The sequence below is a fragment of the Magnolia sinica genome, chromosome 13 (genome assembly GCF_029962835.1).
Source record: "Magnolia sinica isolate HGM2019 chromosome 13, MsV1, whole genome shotgun sequence".
NCBI lineage: Eukaryota > Viridiplantae > Streptophyta > Magnoliopsida > Magnoliales > Magnoliaceae > Magnolia > Magnolia sinica.
Genome location: NC_080585.1, coordinates 40,956,703 through 40,973,428, shown reverse-complemented (window position 1 = coordinate 40,973,428; position 16,726 = coordinate 40,956,703). Strand labels below are relative to the sequence as shown.

The 16,726-nt window shown below is 41.0% G+C and overlaps 1 protein-coding gene across 1 annotated transcript in view; it reads right to left on the bottom strand.

Annotated features, from left to right (window-relative positions):
• Positions 1-5,281: 5,281 nt before the first annotated feature.
• The window catches only part of LOC131223649 (uncharacterized), a 107,039-nt gene continuing 95,594 nt past the window's right edge, over positions 5,282-16,726 (bottom strand). The window contains exons 16-22 of the mRNA XM_058219103.1: positions 13,483-13,690; positions 13,327-13,398; positions 11,799-11,838; positions 8,824-9,101; positions 7,401-7,578; positions 6,686-6,897; positions 5,282-5,853 (exon numbers count right to left, since the gene is read on the bottom strand). Coding sequence (XP_058075086.1) covers positions 5,557-5,853; positions 6,686-6,897; positions 7,401-7,578; positions 8,824-9,101; positions 11,799-11,838; positions 13,327-13,398; positions 13,483-13,690 — 1,285 coding nt within the window. The 3' untranslated portion in view covers positions 5,282-5,556. The remainder of the gene's footprint in view (positions 5,854-6,685; positions 6,898-7,400; positions 7,579-8,823; positions 9,102-11,798; positions 11,839-13,326; positions 13,399-13,482; positions 13,691-16,726) is intronic.

Here is a 16,726-nt window from a genome sequence, read left to right as displayed (position 1 = left end):
ATTGTGATTTGTACAATTCTCATTTGGGTGAACACCATATTTTAATTGTATCTTTACTGTCGGCCCCATATTTATTTACTTTTGTTATCTCTACCTCGCCTTAGATCCACTAATTTAAATTGCGCTACTCTAGTTGCCCATGTGTGGAACTGATGTAAATCTGAATAAAGACACACATGCGTTTTCATTTGGATAACACCTGGGAACTCGAGATCGGAGTCTATGTACTCGAGTGCCGATTTTCAGGGCATTACCAGGAAGAACCCCAACACTTAGTAAAGAAGATGAAGGCAGACTATTAAGGGAACAAGAAGAACGAGATTATATATAATTTAAAAAAAGCCGTAAAATAAAGCCTGAAATTGGCATTCAGGATCATACAACATCAACCTCCACCAAGACAACATGATGCAGAAGCAGGCACGAGTACAAGATATAAGCCAGACAATAAATCATCAAAGTTTCTTAAAAGTCTTGCTGCATTTTATAGGTGGCTGAGAATCCCATACAAATAGGATCATAAAAAGTGATTGAAAAAGTTTGTTAAATATATAAATGAGAACGATGGAAATGCATCTCCACCATCCGATTTAGAAGAGTCAAACAATCATGTTTTAGACACCTCCACTTCAGACTCGGCCTAGAGTTCTCCCGCATCCAAGCCGTAAAAAGAGAATCAAATAATGATTCTAATGATGAGAGTGGAGGAGGGGATTACTATTATGGACAATGTTACTCGAGTTACACAACACAAAGACATTCATCATATAAAGGATATTGAATGAATGAATGGTTTGTATGTACAACTTCATCTGAACATACTTTTGAGTTTTGACAATGTTTATTTATTTTGTTCATTTTTTTTTTAATTACAAATTACTTTGACAATGTTTATTCTGAACAACTCAACTCAAGTACACTACTAAATAGGGATACAAACAACAACAAAAAGAACAAGGAAAAAAAAGGGTAAACTCAATCCGACTTGGTGCTTACTCGACCTAACCCGATTCTTGTAATCGGGTCGGACTTGGTCCGGATTAGTGCATGCCGGACCGGTACTCGCATCGGGTCAAGCCTATTTCAAAACCAAGTCAAGTCGGGTCAGCACTAACTCGGTCGGACTTGACTCAATGCCCAGCTGTATTTCCATCCCACCTAATGGTAAACGACTTGACTCAATGCCCAGCTGTATTTCCATCCCACCTAATGGGAAGCAAGTCCCATCCCTCCCTGGTCGGACCTAGCAATGTCGTACCAGATCTGTGTGGGGCCACCACATGATGCATTGTTTATCCATGCCATCCATCCCTTTTCTCATATCATGTTAATATATGGGCAGATCCAACGCTCTAGCGGACCGTTCATGAGATGACTCCACTGCATTTAATGTTTGGTGTGGTCCACTAAAGCTTTGTTATCTACCCATGCCTTAACATGATCTAAAAAAATAAAAAATAAAAAAATAAAAGTGAACTACGTGGATAAACAGATACATCACGGTGGGCCCCACACAGATGTGGTTGGATGTTGATAGGTCTGACCGGGGTCAGACGCAATCCGCTTCCCACGTAGTGTGGTACATTAAGGTGGGACCCATGACAATTTCAATGTGGGTATTTCCAATCCCACTCAAGGTATGTATCTGACTGATTTATTGGGATCATGTCCTAATAAAAGCCGGAGAAACTGATATATGGGATGAATTTCTCACGCACATCTTGGTGGGCACCATGTAGCTTCCGACCGTGGCGAAGAGGGACTGTCCCGTATCCGCATGTACGCGGATTAACCCCAGCAGTCGTGTGGTGATGTGTTGGGCGCCGTGGGGCCCACCGTAATGATGTCTTCTACATCCAGGTCGTTCATCCGTTTTCCTGCTCATTTTAGTGCATGAAACCAAAAATCAAGCAGATGGAAAGCTTAAGTGGACGAGAGCATAATAACATTGGGAATAATGACAGTAACAGTTGAAAATTTCTTGGGACCCACCGTGTTGTTTATTTTCCATCTAACCTGTTGATAAGGTTATGCAGTCCTGGATGAAGGGAAAATACAAATATCAGATTGATCGTGGCCCCAAACAAGTTTTTAACAGTGGCCATTTAATCGCCACTTTATTTTGGTGGTGTGGTCCACCTGATCTTCGGATCTAATTCACTTTTTTATACTATCCCAAAATGTACTGGAAAAACGGATGGACGGAGTGGATATAAAATACATACATCAAGATGGGCCCCACCGTGCCGAGCACATCTCAACACCACCACTGGGGGTGGTGCACCTGATCCGCGCCCGGCTGGTTGATGCAACGAATGGATTTGTCGGGTGCCGTTTCCACGCCTGGATGGTCTTGGTGAAGCAGGGGCTTTTTGGCGTCAAACGTTGATGTATGGGTTTTATCCACCCCGTCCATCCATCAACTTAGTCAATCCCATCCATCCATCAACTCAGTCAATCTGTAGGTCCTATTATTTATTTGTCTAACGCGAGTCATTCACTTTTGTTTGATCAACCAATGGTTATAATACGTCTCTAATCATGAAAAACGTAGCTCCACTTTCTCTGCTTTTTCTGGACGCGGATTTCCTGCGAAAGCCTTTCGCAGGAAGTTCCTGCGCAAGTATGCTGGATGGGGCCCACTGCAATGTATGATAGAAATTCATTCCATCCATCGGTTTTGAGAGCTCATTTTAAGACGTGGGACCAAAAATTAGGTGGATACAAAACTCAAGTGAGTCACACCAGAGGGAAAATTGGGGAAAGAAATTCCCACCGTTGAAACCTTCCTGGACTCCATCTTAATGTTTATACGCTATCCAAACCGTTTATAATGTCATTCCGAATGTGATGAAGTGAAAGCACCAAAAATATAGCTTGATATAGAACTTTTACGGCCAAAATAATGATTCAACGGTTCTCACTGAATACCCAATGTTTCCTCTCGTGTGGCCCATATGAGTGCTATATAAATCTATTCTTTGGTCTAACATCCTAAAATGATCTCTCAAAACGAATGGACGGGGTGGATTTTACACAAACATCTCGGTGGGTCCCACGCAGAATCCTTGTGCAGGAACTTCCTGCGAGAGGCTTTCGCAGGAAACCCGCGTCCGCTTTTTCTTATGAACGTTGTTAATGCCCTGACGGCTTATTGGTAACCCTCGTATCATTTTAGAACAGATCCAAGGCTCAAGTGGACCACAGAGTGGGAATTGAATGAACACCGTTAAAAAGTAATTGGGAGTCGCACAAGTTTTAGATCAAGCTGATAGCTGTGTTTTCTCTTCATCCTTCATCCATGTCTGTGTGACTTTATGAACAGGTTGGATGGCAAATAAACATCAGGGTGGGCCTTAAGAAGGTTCTAATAGTAGGTGTCATTATCACTACTGTGTGGTTCACTTGCCTTGAATCTGCCTCATTTTTGGGCTGATACCTTAAAATGATCTGGAAAAATGGATAAACGACGTGGATAAAACCCACACATCCCGATGGGCCCCACAGAGACCCTGCTTGGACCGAGTCCGTCCAAGGTTGGGAACAGGACAAAATCCGCTTCCGTCCAGGCGGGGGCAGGATGCAATCCAATTCCCTATTGAGCGGGGCAGTGGCCCACCAGATGTGTCGATAGCTCAAATTCACTGAACGAGAAGTGGCTAATTCCACGCACACAATCTCAAGCACCAAACGAAGGCGCAAACACGTGCCTAACATGACACGTGTTTTGGGGGATTAGGTATGTCCGGGTTAACAGTAGGTGAGTCCCTGACCGTGGGGCCCACCTTCATGTATGCGTTGTATATCCACTCCGTCCATCAGTTGTTCCACCTCATTTTAGGGCATGGTCCCAAAATGAAGCATCCAAATCTCAAGCAGCCCACACCACAGAGAACACTGATCAGTGAACGCCCACCATTAAAAAAATCCTAGGGCCTATTGTAATGTTTATTTGCCATCCAACCTGTTGATAAGGTCACACAGATGTGGATGAAGGAAAAACACAAATATCAGCTTGATCCAGAACTTTGTGGCCCAAAAGAAGCTTTTAATGGTGAATTACCACTATTCTCTGTGGTGTGGTCCACTTGAGATTTGGATCTGCTTCAATTTTTGGGACCATGAGCTGGAAAGACTGATGGGCCGAGTGGATATACAACACATACATCAGGTGGGCCCTATAGTCATTCAGGAACTAACCCACAAAGCTGTTACCCGGGACTCAACTAATCCACGCCCCCCTGTGAGATGAGGGCGTTTATCGAAGCGGGCCCCTCACCGATGTTATAGTCCCATGAATAACCCATATTTACATAAGCATAACAAGGATGTATATAGACGACCCAGCTACTGATAGGCTAGGCTCACCAGCTTATCAGGTAAAGCCCACAATGATCCTGTCTTTCACGTAACCTTTGGGCCCATGATCTGGTCTCGAGCCTAATTTTGGTGGGCCTGAGAAATAAATGGCTAGGAAAGCCAGTTGGCCTATGCCACAGTTTAGTAACATACCTTTTGGACGCTGAATCTTGGTATATTTATAGCTACATGGGCTGGTGCTGGGCCTAACTTTCAAACCCATGCCCCATCTCAAATATTGGTCCCCAATAAAGGAGGCTACTCTTAAGGTGACGTCACCCTGGGTATGAACTTGGAATGGAGAAATACACAAGAACATTCTTGAACCTTAGAGATTGGACAAGTGGGCCAAACTGATTAGTGATCCGTATTGCATTAAGCATGAGGGGTACTCATCTGGTATTTGGTCTTTCTTCCACCCGTTGTGACCCACGCTAGTTGTATTTTCTTATCGACCATCTCTATTCGAACGCCAGTGATTGAATGTCTGGAATTGTTATTTTGGTGGGTTTTGAATCACCCATCCATGGAAGGAACATCGAATGGATTACAGATCAATGAGCCCACTTGTTCAATCTTGGAAGCTCAGTGTCCACTCTGATTTTGTTAACTTTGGTCTCTAGAAACGCCACAGGCTAGGCCCAATTAGTTGAGTTGAGCCAATCCCATGGCTTCAGCTTCAGCCACATAGGCGTTTGGGCCTAAAGAAGCTTAGTCGATTCCCCATCAGAAGATCCTAACCATCCCATTCACGGATTATTTTATTTTATTTTTTGCCACTGTAATCCTGTTGCCTGTATCATCCTTTTTACTGTCAACCCCCAGCTGCCAATCAGGTTAGGATCCACTCTTTTTTTTAGAAATATCTACAACACAGTCCATCACATGATTGGACCCTCTGATTCATCAAGACAAACAAGGAGAAGATGAAAGGAAAAGAATTATTTCTGAATTTGGAATTTTAAACAGCTTCAAAGCTTTTCACTAATTTTGTCTATTATGACATTTCGGGTCACTAGTTCAGCAGGCCAGGATTTTCGGTTGGGGGTTAGTGGTCAGTGTATTGTGCTGGTTTTCACACGCAATAAGATACACCAGAGGCAGAACAACAAGAATGGAATGCACAATTTAAGAAATTGAAATAGCTATCAATAATATAATCAGACCCAAAGAATGCGTGATATTGACGATATGAGATTAATCGCAGGAGGTAACTGATAATGCAACCTGCAGATCATTGGAAGTTCCACAAATGTACATGCGGTGCGTCTCGATTTCTCGACGAGAGCCCAAAGAACTGTTGTCCCCATAATGACCACCACTCATGTCGTCGTATACTGAAAAGATGATTTCCCTATGTATGGGCTCATGGCCGTTGAGGAGATTGCCCATGCTCAAAACCTTCCTCCATGATTGGTTGGCAGTGGGCAGCGGAAACAAATTGGCTACCACCTGTCTCTCGGACATTCTCACTGCTTGCCTGACGTTGAACTCCTGAGAAAGTTGATGCAACAACATCAGGCCTACTGTAATAAGGAATTATAGGGTCCTAATCAGCCAATTCTGGACAAGTGAGACCCATTGCTCATTGACATAGACCGCTCAAATGACAGGCCCCAATGCTGGATATGGGACACCCTAAAAGTCTTCAACATTCTGAAGACTGTAATGGTCTAAATCTTTGGCCTCCCATTTCTGTATTTTTGTCTGAACAGTATTCATGGGACAGAGTGTTACAATTTTTCTGACTGGGAGGATTTCAAGGTAATACCGCATCATTGACAGGCCACATCAGATCAACTGTCTTGATAGCCAACCATAGACCCACGTATATGGATGGGCATATCAGAACAGTAATCACACCCTTACGCATATCAGAACAAAGTTTAGTCTAATGTGGCAAAAATGTACCTGAAGAAGAGCTATGGTGTCCTGATCTGATGTGTTAATGGCATGAGCATCCTAGTGCGCATCAAAAGCCTGTACAATAGGGGAGCACATTGTTCGGTGATCCAGACCGTTGATCTGGTGGTTCAATGAGGGATAGGTGATGCCCCAAAAATCTTGCAGCTTGGAGTATGCAATCTTTGGCCTTTTTCGGGATCAGTACTCTTTTTTTAACTGGATTTTAGGCTATTAATGATGGTTAGGATCTTTCAACATGGGGTGATTTTGGGGCATCCTTTATCCACAGTGGGGCCAATCAGATCAACATCCGCATCACCGAACCATGTGCCCAACTTGTATTCTATGGACGACTTAGCACATCAGGTTACTCTGCCCATCATTATGTATATAGATTCACCATAGAGATGCTATCATGTACCTCCTCCTTGGCTGTGCCTTCCAAGCCCCTTCCCATTGTTGGAAGAACAAAACTGTAGTAGTCACCGAAAATTGCTCGAGAGAGGCGTGGCACATGCAACAGCTTGCGGTGCATAGATGCTGCAAGGATCAGTAGCTTCTCGACATGCTCGAAAACGATGCACAACCGGCTTAGGTCATCAATGAGCTCGCCCTTGTCATGTAAATTGTTTGCTGTAACACAGAATATAGGCTTGGAAATCTGAAATGTAAAAGATGGGCTGGGACAACAGGTCTATGTTTTCCACCCTCTTTTCCTGAATGGTAGAAACTCACCCACTGTGGATATACAGATACATGTTTGTCAATACAAAGAATCCAAATTGAGTAGCCTGTTATGAATGGAGTATGACTCAAACATCAGAGTGAATGGGAGATCTTAACTGATGATTTCGCCTGCAGATATTGGACTGATGAAAATTAACTGTTAGCCATTCATTTTACAGCCATCAATAGGAGATTGAGGATCATCCAATCAGTTTTGCCTTTCAGGTTATGCTTCATCAGAAATGAGTCCTATGATTTGGAGACCCATGATTTGGATGGTCTGATGGTTGTACATGTATGCCACATTGAAAGGTGGGTGAGTCCATCACAAACCCAAGCTAACACAAGGAGGAAAGAGACACTAATGCCCACTAATGCACTCCTATTAAACAGTAAATCAATTTCAGTACCTTGCAATGGCTTCAAAGTGGATGCCATTGTGAGGTAAAGCTGTTCAATTTTTATTGTCATCTGTCTTAAATCACCAAACGAGGCCTGGTTTAGACTGTCAGCTGATGCCCGGAAGGAAGTGCAAACCATTTGTTCAAGCAGCTGATGCGGACGCAGCGTTTCTAGGTAATGGAGAATCTATAGAAAGAGTATGTAATTAGTCACATGCTGAAGACAATTAGCTAAAGACATAAAAAAGGAAGCAGCAAAATTTTATAGGTCCAGTCAGAACAACTATGCAAACTCCTTATTCGCAACCATATTTAAATTGCATGAACTCTGAAATACATGGTCAATTGGACTTATGGGACCAAAGTCCGATTGGAACATCTATTTGGCCCATCCAACAGGTCACATTTGAAAAGAAGATGGGTGAGCCTCTTGTACTAGTTTTCAATGATAAGGCCAGCTCATTGAACTTGTACAAGCTCCTTGAACACTGGTTAATCAAATGAATGTATGGAAACCTGATCATAAGGCAAGATAAGGTTCACTTGAAAACCATGCTGCGGAAGCGACCCTGCAGTAGGCAAGTTTATTTTTACCTGGTGAATATACCCACTAAGCAGTAAGCTTAATATGATTTATAGCTGCTTTATAGTTGATTTAGCATATGAAATCAGAGTACAGTCAGGGTTGGCCCTCAATGCTCAAACACTCTTCCATCATTGGAGAAAGATGGAGGCAGCTTTCCCACTAAATAAATTGATGATTGTATCTCTTGGGATATGAAGCTCCAAATCTCAATGATGATTCCTCCATTATTTGAGTGTGTTGAGTGATTTGGATCATAAGAAAGAAAAAACTGTAAGATCAAATTTTACTGTTTATGGTACTCTGGGTTTCGAGTTCTTTATGTAAATCTCTCCAACACAAGGTAGGCATACGTATCAACATTAGACAAAAGGGCAATGGTCATGTTCAAGTAGTAGGCTGAGCTCAGCAATACATGTTTACGGAGCACTATTCACATGCCAACACAATAGTGTCAAACAATGCACTTGATCTCTAGCATGCCATGCTAGATAAGCTTACTAGACACAAACCGATGACAAAATTACTACTTTTATTGCCATTAACTAAGTGGTATAGAACAATAATGAATAACCACAAACGATTATAAAATACTGTTTCCCCATATGTACAACAGGTCAAAAGACTACAATCTATAAACATAATATTAGATAAACAGAATCCACGTGCACAAAATGGAGCATCCACAGAATTATGCGTTCAGTGTTTCATGCAATAACCAATGTATTCAGCATACATATCAAGGAGAAACAATGCATAAGAATGCACCATGAAAATGTATAATAATGTATGTCTAACTACAAAATAGAATCAGTCCACATTATAAGATGTGGTATTGTAAGTGAATACCTTTTCTCCTTCTCTATTTGGATCTAAGAGAAGCTTTTGTTCAGAAACTGGCAAAGCTGGAGAGTCATTCCAAATTTGGCGCCAAGAATTACCTCCTTCAGACATGCGTTGTGAAAGTCTTCCCCGAGGTGGCCACTCAGAACCTTTTCCTTCTATCTCAAGATCTCTAGATTTATCATTTCCTTCAGCTTCATCATTCTCCCAGTCACCAGGTGAATGCCAACGAATAAAATCTTCAAAAACTGCATCTGGGTTTGCGGCTTTGAATGCTGACATGTCTAGTTCAAAAAATTTTGAGATGATAAATAACAAATGCATATTCTGCCATAAATATGGAGCACAAAAGACTTAATGTCTCTAAGGGGAACATCGTGGCTACAGCCTAATAACAACAATCTTAACTTTCAATCTAGTGGAAGTCAAGGGCTGATGCAAGATACAAGCCACTCAGTAACAAGAAAACCACTATTGTCCAGAAATATAAAGAGCACAGCATGTGATTGAGAGAATAATATTACCTGTAATCAATATATGATATGAGGCTATGAGTATGATTACTAAATTACTTCATACTCCCACCATGATAAGGATACAGAGACAAATTCAACTCAGAATTGTAGAATGCCCAGATGTGCATGCAGATACAAGTATATAACAATTAAAACCATGAACGTGCAACAAGGATAGTTATCATATCAAGCCATAGCCTCATCCCAATTATTTGGGCATGGTAATAGTATCAATATCAAAACATACCCAGACAAACACATTTTCCTGATATAAATATTAACACATAATTGGTGATACTAAATGTATTTAGTTCCTCAGTGAAATCCTATGGATGTTGATTAGCTTATTGTCTATAGAGGAACCATGCCTCTCCAGATATGCATGAATAAACTTCTATAAACACAGTTCTTCCAAAAAAAACTTTGTTCAAAAAGCTGTGTTGTATTCTTATACTTGGTCGCTTAATTTGCCTACCAAACAGAATTTTACTCCTGTACCAATGAAATCTAGCTGTTTGCCACCAGAGGATCTAGAAGAGACTAATTCCACACTGAGTAGATATTCCACCACACAATGCGCACACACTCACTGAGCAGAAATTCCACCACACGACGCACACAGACTCAGTAGAAATTCCAATGCACGCACACACGCACACACACCAAAAAGTAGACAATTAATCTCAGTGCTGAGTTTACAAAAGCATTAAACTGTAGCATATTTCTGAGATTACAAAAGCATGTAACTGCTACATATTTTTGGATTTGGCAACTTGGTGAATAATTTCTGTCCAGAGAGACGGGTCAGATCTAAGTGTAAAGACAGGTAGCCAGATGCTCTTTCTGAGATGCCATTACAACATAGCAAGGTGATTTACATGCATGAGTGCGCGCACACAACCAAAAGTTGACAATTAATCACAGTGCAGAGTTTACAAAAGTGTGAAACTGTCATATACTTCTGAGATTACAAAAGCATGAAACTGTTACATATTTCTGGAGTTGGCAACTTGGTGAATAATTTCTGTCCAGAGAGACGGGACAGATCTAAGTGCAAATACAGGTTGCCAGATACTCTTTCTAAATTGTCATTACAACATAGCAAGGTGATTCAGTATTTTGTGGAGTCACATTAATCATGATGACTATTGTTAGGTGTAACACATTTTTGGAGTGTTTACATGCCTGGGAAACAGTCTTGGGAATGCATTCCAAACAATGTGTACATGGAAAATGGATTGAGGAACAATGTTGTAGATGTATTTTGATGACAATCTATAGTTGCGTGAAGCGTGAAGCTAAGCAGCAACAAATTCATGTGCAGTCACAGAAAGCGTCCACTTCAAAATGTAAATAAGTAGAAATATGTAGGAAGCGGGAGCAACAGTCCAAAGCGTGATTTGAAGCAGGAGAAGCACCTAGTTAGAAGGATCCTGCATCCTAAAGGAAAATATTTTTCATCTGTCTAGGATCGTGACACCTCCTCCCCTCCCCCCCCCCCCCCCCTGCTTAAGTAATATAAAAAAGAGAATTCCAAGTGCCTAAACTCTACCCAAACATGCACATTGAAGCCCAACAGACCATGGAGCCTGCACGTGGAACCATTTTACATTTAACAACATGTATAGAAGATCTATGCATGTGAAGATCTTCTAAATGGCAAACATAGATCTGTGTGATTTAATAATTTCTAAAGAAAGAAATCAAACTCAAATATTATAAAACATATTCATGAACATATACACCACCCACAAGCTTTAAATGGAGAATCTGTACCTAATATGAATGCAATGATTTTATTGATGAAACTCGTACTTTTGTGGTCTATTTGAAACAAAAATACAAGAGAACAAAAAATTTACTATCAAATTCTCTATCTATAAACACCATTCCACTTAGTGCACACAACAAAAATCACACCGCATAAGCACACAAGAAACAATTTTTTGGGAATATCAATACCTGGCCATAGTAGTACTGTAGCAAGAAACAGAACTATGAATGATGCCTAGTTATAACCATTTGGAAAGGAAGCAAAGGTTATCAGGTGCCTGATGGAAGCAAAATGAAAGATATAATGGTTCTCACCAGTGCACACCCCCAACTTTTTGTATTAACTAGAAATAATGATACATAACCATCACTATTTCTTTCATGTATGTCTTCGCTTTTTTCCTTTCTATTGCTTCCAACTTGTAGTTCATCACACAGGATCTTAATAGAATACTAGTTAAAAGAGAACGAACTTATAAGACTAAATCTAAAATATGGGAACAGTACGCACATTCATGCACACTAGCTCAACAAGGTATGGAACTATCTCCTTTTTATATTGGATGCCACTGGATTCATCAGAAACCAAAAATTAAAAATTAAAAGAAGAAGAGTCAAGAACAGGAAGAAATTTCTAGTGGTTGAATTTACTGTACTATGAAAGAGCTAGATCTAGAAAGTAGAGCCAGTTACCTGAAGACAGGATATCTTTCTCCAAGTGAGCAGAGAAGCTCTGCAACAACAAGCAATGAAAACTCCTCAATTAATTATGAATAGTTTTCAAGGATGACATGTAATACCATCCACAAAACTAGAAAATAAAAAGAAAAAAAAATTACTCTTCTGACCATCAAATGACCAATAACGATTAAAAGACCGTTAAATGCATACATACATATACATATATAAATATGCACATGAGCATACATGCATACATACATACAAACATGTAAGTGAATTATCACATGAAGTCAACACTACCACAAGTTGTGGTGTCAAGTGGTGTGGACCCCACCATGATGTGTTTCAGTCATCCACACTGTCCATCAATAGCACCCCCCTTTTTAGGTCCAGAACCCAAAAATCAGCCTGCCCCATGACCCAGGTGGGCCACCACACAAGAAACACTGGAGGTTGAACACCCACCTTTTGTTCCTGAGTGGGCCCACCATGTCCTTTATATGTCATCCAACCAGTTCATTGTGTGCATCTCACCTGGATGAAGAGACTGACAAACTTTCAGGACATTCTTAAACTCAGGTGGGCCGCACCAAGTGATTTTATAGCTTTTAGGCATGATTTGCAACAGTTTCAGATGGTGTGGCCCACCGAAGTTCTGGATCCGGCTGATTTTTGGGGGTTTCCATTTTAGGGAGGGGACACATCAAATGAACATTTTTTTAGAGTGGAATGGCAGAACAGGATTCGTACAGCAGAACCCATTTATCGGGATAAGACTTGGATGATGATGAAGATGGTGATGACTTAGAGAATATGCCATTTGCTCTAATAGATATTGTTAAAATAATTATATTTATTATATTAACCAGATAATCAGGTACCCAACCTGATCAGATTTTCAAACAGGTCTAAGGAGGTGGACCCAAACCCGATCCAATTTTAAAGCAGGTCCAAAACCTGTACCCAAACCCATTTAAAATGAATCAAATCGGTCAGGTACCTGTCAATCTGGGTACCCATTGACAGCCCATAGCAATAATGGTAACCATATACAGGAGATCTAGTTTAATGATTTTCTACTGATCGTGTGTGTGTGTGTGTGTGTGTGTGTGTGTGTGTGTGTGTGTGTAAACATGGGAAATGCTGCAGGCAGCAATAATTTGGTAAAAAAATTAGACCAACGCTTGCCATATTTCTTAAGTACATCTTTGACAAGCGCTTTGATATAAACCCGTGGCATTACTAGCAAGTTGCAAGTAAAAGATATGCTTCTCTGCAAGACTTTTTCATGAGCAGTCTCACAAAGAGGATTCTACTACAACAATTGAAGAGCACTAAAATAAAATTTGAAAAACAAAAAGAGGATAAAAAAAAAAAAAAACTAGCATATAGTGAGGTCACATGATAAAACCAAAAAGTTCATATGTCATGAGGTAAATTATCTAATTTATCATAAGAGTTTCTAAACAAGAAAAAAGATAGCTGCCTGTCATAGGGAAATGGATACACTAGTCAATAAGATGAAAGAGAGAAGGCTTACAAATGAATTGCCAAATGCTTCAACTGCGTGGAGCCTTTCTTCATGCATATCTTCTGTCATAATTGGTGCATCCTAAATATTAAGGAGAAAGTTATATAATGCAATTGTGAAAACATTCAAGAGAATCTATGTATAACCAAATCAGGAATGAGAAACCTGGGTGTACGGGGCATGCATCTGCTGGTATGAATTCAGAAGCATCAAAGACCCCACGATGCCAGCTGATCCCTTTCTATCTCGATCTGATGGTTGTAGATCCTCTGATGGCACAACATTTCTAGGATCTATATTGGGCCTTGCTTGATTAAAATTGGAACCATGATAAGTTTCTGGTCTCAAGGAGCTGCAATAAACAATATAATTTCTACAAAAAATTCAGACGCATCGTGCATGCACTTACTAAAAAGAAAAGGTTATCAAGAAGAAGGTGAAATATGGTGAAACAGGGAGAAATAGGACAAAAGTCAATCATAAAATAATGGAAAGGGAGAGAGAGTGGATGAGCAACAAGGTGGTCAAGGAATGTAAATCAACTTGTTTTGAGCTTCCTGTTCCTCCTTCCCTGGCCACCTTAGCATTTCAACCGATGACCAATCCTATTAGGAATGGTGTTTATTGTGCGAGTACAATGTACATCTGTAAACAGCACAGATTTCACGGGAGAAAGTACCCAAAAGGATGCATGTTGCATATTAATCACCACTATACAGTAAAAAAATCACCAAAAAGTGATACGCCTACCAAAACATGCCACACACAAAACAAAACACAAAAAGGTCTGAATAAAGCTTGTTCTCAAACTTCAACAATAATAATAGCTAGCTATCACACATCCAAAGATGCTGTTATACGGGCTTTTACACAAAAGAAAGCCCTAAAGCTATGTGAATGACTAGTATGTGATGCAGGACATGAAATTCAAATATGATATGCAAGATTTTCATGCTTTAGATCACACTAGTTCAAAAACAATTACACAAAATTTCATATCCCACACAAAAGTTCAAGCATTCAATCAAGGGGAATCTTATGCGGATTTAGGCCTACACATGTGAGGGCCGGATCAATCAAAATTATAAACCAAACAATAATCAAAGGAGGGTAAATTCATCCACATATGCACAGAAATAATTCATCAATCCAAGGGATTCACAAATTTCAATTCAGGAAACCCTAAAGTTGAAGAGAGGGCATAAAATTGGGGATTTGAGTAATTTAGGGTTAGGGTTAGGGATTTAGGGTGAAAGATGAATGAAAGAGAGGAGAGAGATGAACCAAAGAAGCGCCACAAGCGTGAACAACAGTGAGGGCCCAGGCGCACATGCGCTGATGGTGTCCCGCACGTGTGTGGGGCCCACGAATCAGAAAACGACCAGATTGGCCCTGGTCTGCTAGGGGTGGACCACAAAACCTCCAAGTTTCGCAACGATCCGACAATTGGTCTGTGCACGGTGCTCCACCGAAGTTTCAGCCCTCATGCAGGGCTAAATTCTAGAAATTTACTATAGAAAAGACACGTCTGCAAAATATTGATGGATTTGCAGGTATAAAGGCTATAAGAGGAGAAATATAGAAGGTAGAAGGTGGGGGCAATTTGGGATGGATGTGGCTTCGCACCACGGTAGTTAGCCTTTCGAAGAATGGAGGATTTCGCACCCAATTAGGCTTTACAACTCAGAGAGGAGCAGGAAAACGCAGAAATTTTATTCAATCTTCGATAAGAAAAAAGACTATAAGGGGTGCTTATTTATAATAAAACCCTATACCCCAAAACTTACGCCATGTGCGCAACCTATTACTTGGAGACGAAGTAATAAAAAATAACAACTAATAAAAGCAATTTAAACATCCATGATATTCCTAATAACAATAATAAGCAAAACCCAAAGTACTAGATTATTTAAAATAGTGGGCAATGATCGTAAGAACCCATGGTGGGATTCACATGACTATCGGGTCCACTCCAACGAACCAAAATGCAGTCCTCTAACTAGGAGGCCCTCCCTGGATGTCGTCACCGATCCAGATCGATGATGGGGCTCTTCTCCTCCTTGCGTATGTGCGTAGGAGGGCATGTGTGTGTGCGTGATGTCCCCATCAATTCTCCCCGGCTGCGAAGGTTTCGCCACTTGCGAAACAAAATTCCTGAACCGCTCCGAGATGTCAGGATCAAGTCTCTGAAGCTCCTCCTCAGCGAGCCACGTACTGTCTGAAGCTAGGCGTGACTTCCACTTGACTAAAAACTTTTGAAATCTGCCGTCCGACGTCGATACTATCTGATGGTCCAAAATATCACCCATCTCCTCTCTGGGTGTGGGAAGGGTAGGTATGGGAGGTAGAGGCTGGAAAGATGGGTCGGGAGGGGGCCATGGATCAAGGAAAAGGTCTGGAAAATAAGGATGGTTAGGTGAAAGGCCGGACAATGTATTAGTGGTCCCCTGAAATGCAACTAGATCCTTTAAATTGAATGTTGAACTAATTCCCATGGAATGTGGAAGATCTACCACATACGCATTGAGACCGTTTCGTTTTATAATTTTGAATGGTCCAGCGCTACGCGCGTGTAATTTATGAATGACTCCCTGAGGGTACCGCTCTGGCCTGATGCAGACCATCACAAAATCCCCTACATTGAATTCCTTAAATCGTTTATGTTGGTTTGCAGAAATTTTATAATGTTCATTACTAGTAGTAATCTTTCGCCTGATTTCTTGATGCAATGAGTGAATATGATGCGCAGAAGACTCTGCAGACTCTAATGGCCTATGGAACAAAGACATAGGGATAAGATCAATAGGTTTCCTAGGTTTATAACCAGTAACGACTTCAAAAGGACTTAGACCTGTGGACCTATTAACAAAATTATTAAACGCAAACTCGGCTATAGGTTACGGTGTCCCACGTCCTGGTGTGTTGTATATCCTTCTTAGGGGAAAACTCATCAGGTAGATCATCAGGAAAGACAACACGAAACTCATCCACTACCAGAATGGCCTCAGTGGGTAACTCTACACTAGCCTCTAGTGCACTCTCTAGCCACAAGGCCGTACATGTTGTATCACTCAAAATAGTGGTTCATGTCTGCCAACCAATCTAGAAAAGCTTTAAGGTCCAAGTGATCATCAAATGTGGGGGCATCTACTCTAACTCCTTTAAGAAGTTGCACATTGAGATCATAGTGGTCTTGATGTCCCTCACGGGGTGGGTGCACAGGTGCGCGCCCATAAACGATTCATTGGCCACCTCCATTCCTTGGTCTATCCTCCTAACCACTTGTCTGAGATTGGACATCTTTTCCAATGGTGGGGTTTGCCCTGGCAGAGGTCTCTAGTTGGGTAATGAGCATATCTAGCTGCTCGAAGCGTTGGTCCATACGTTGTTCCAAGCACTTACCCAAATA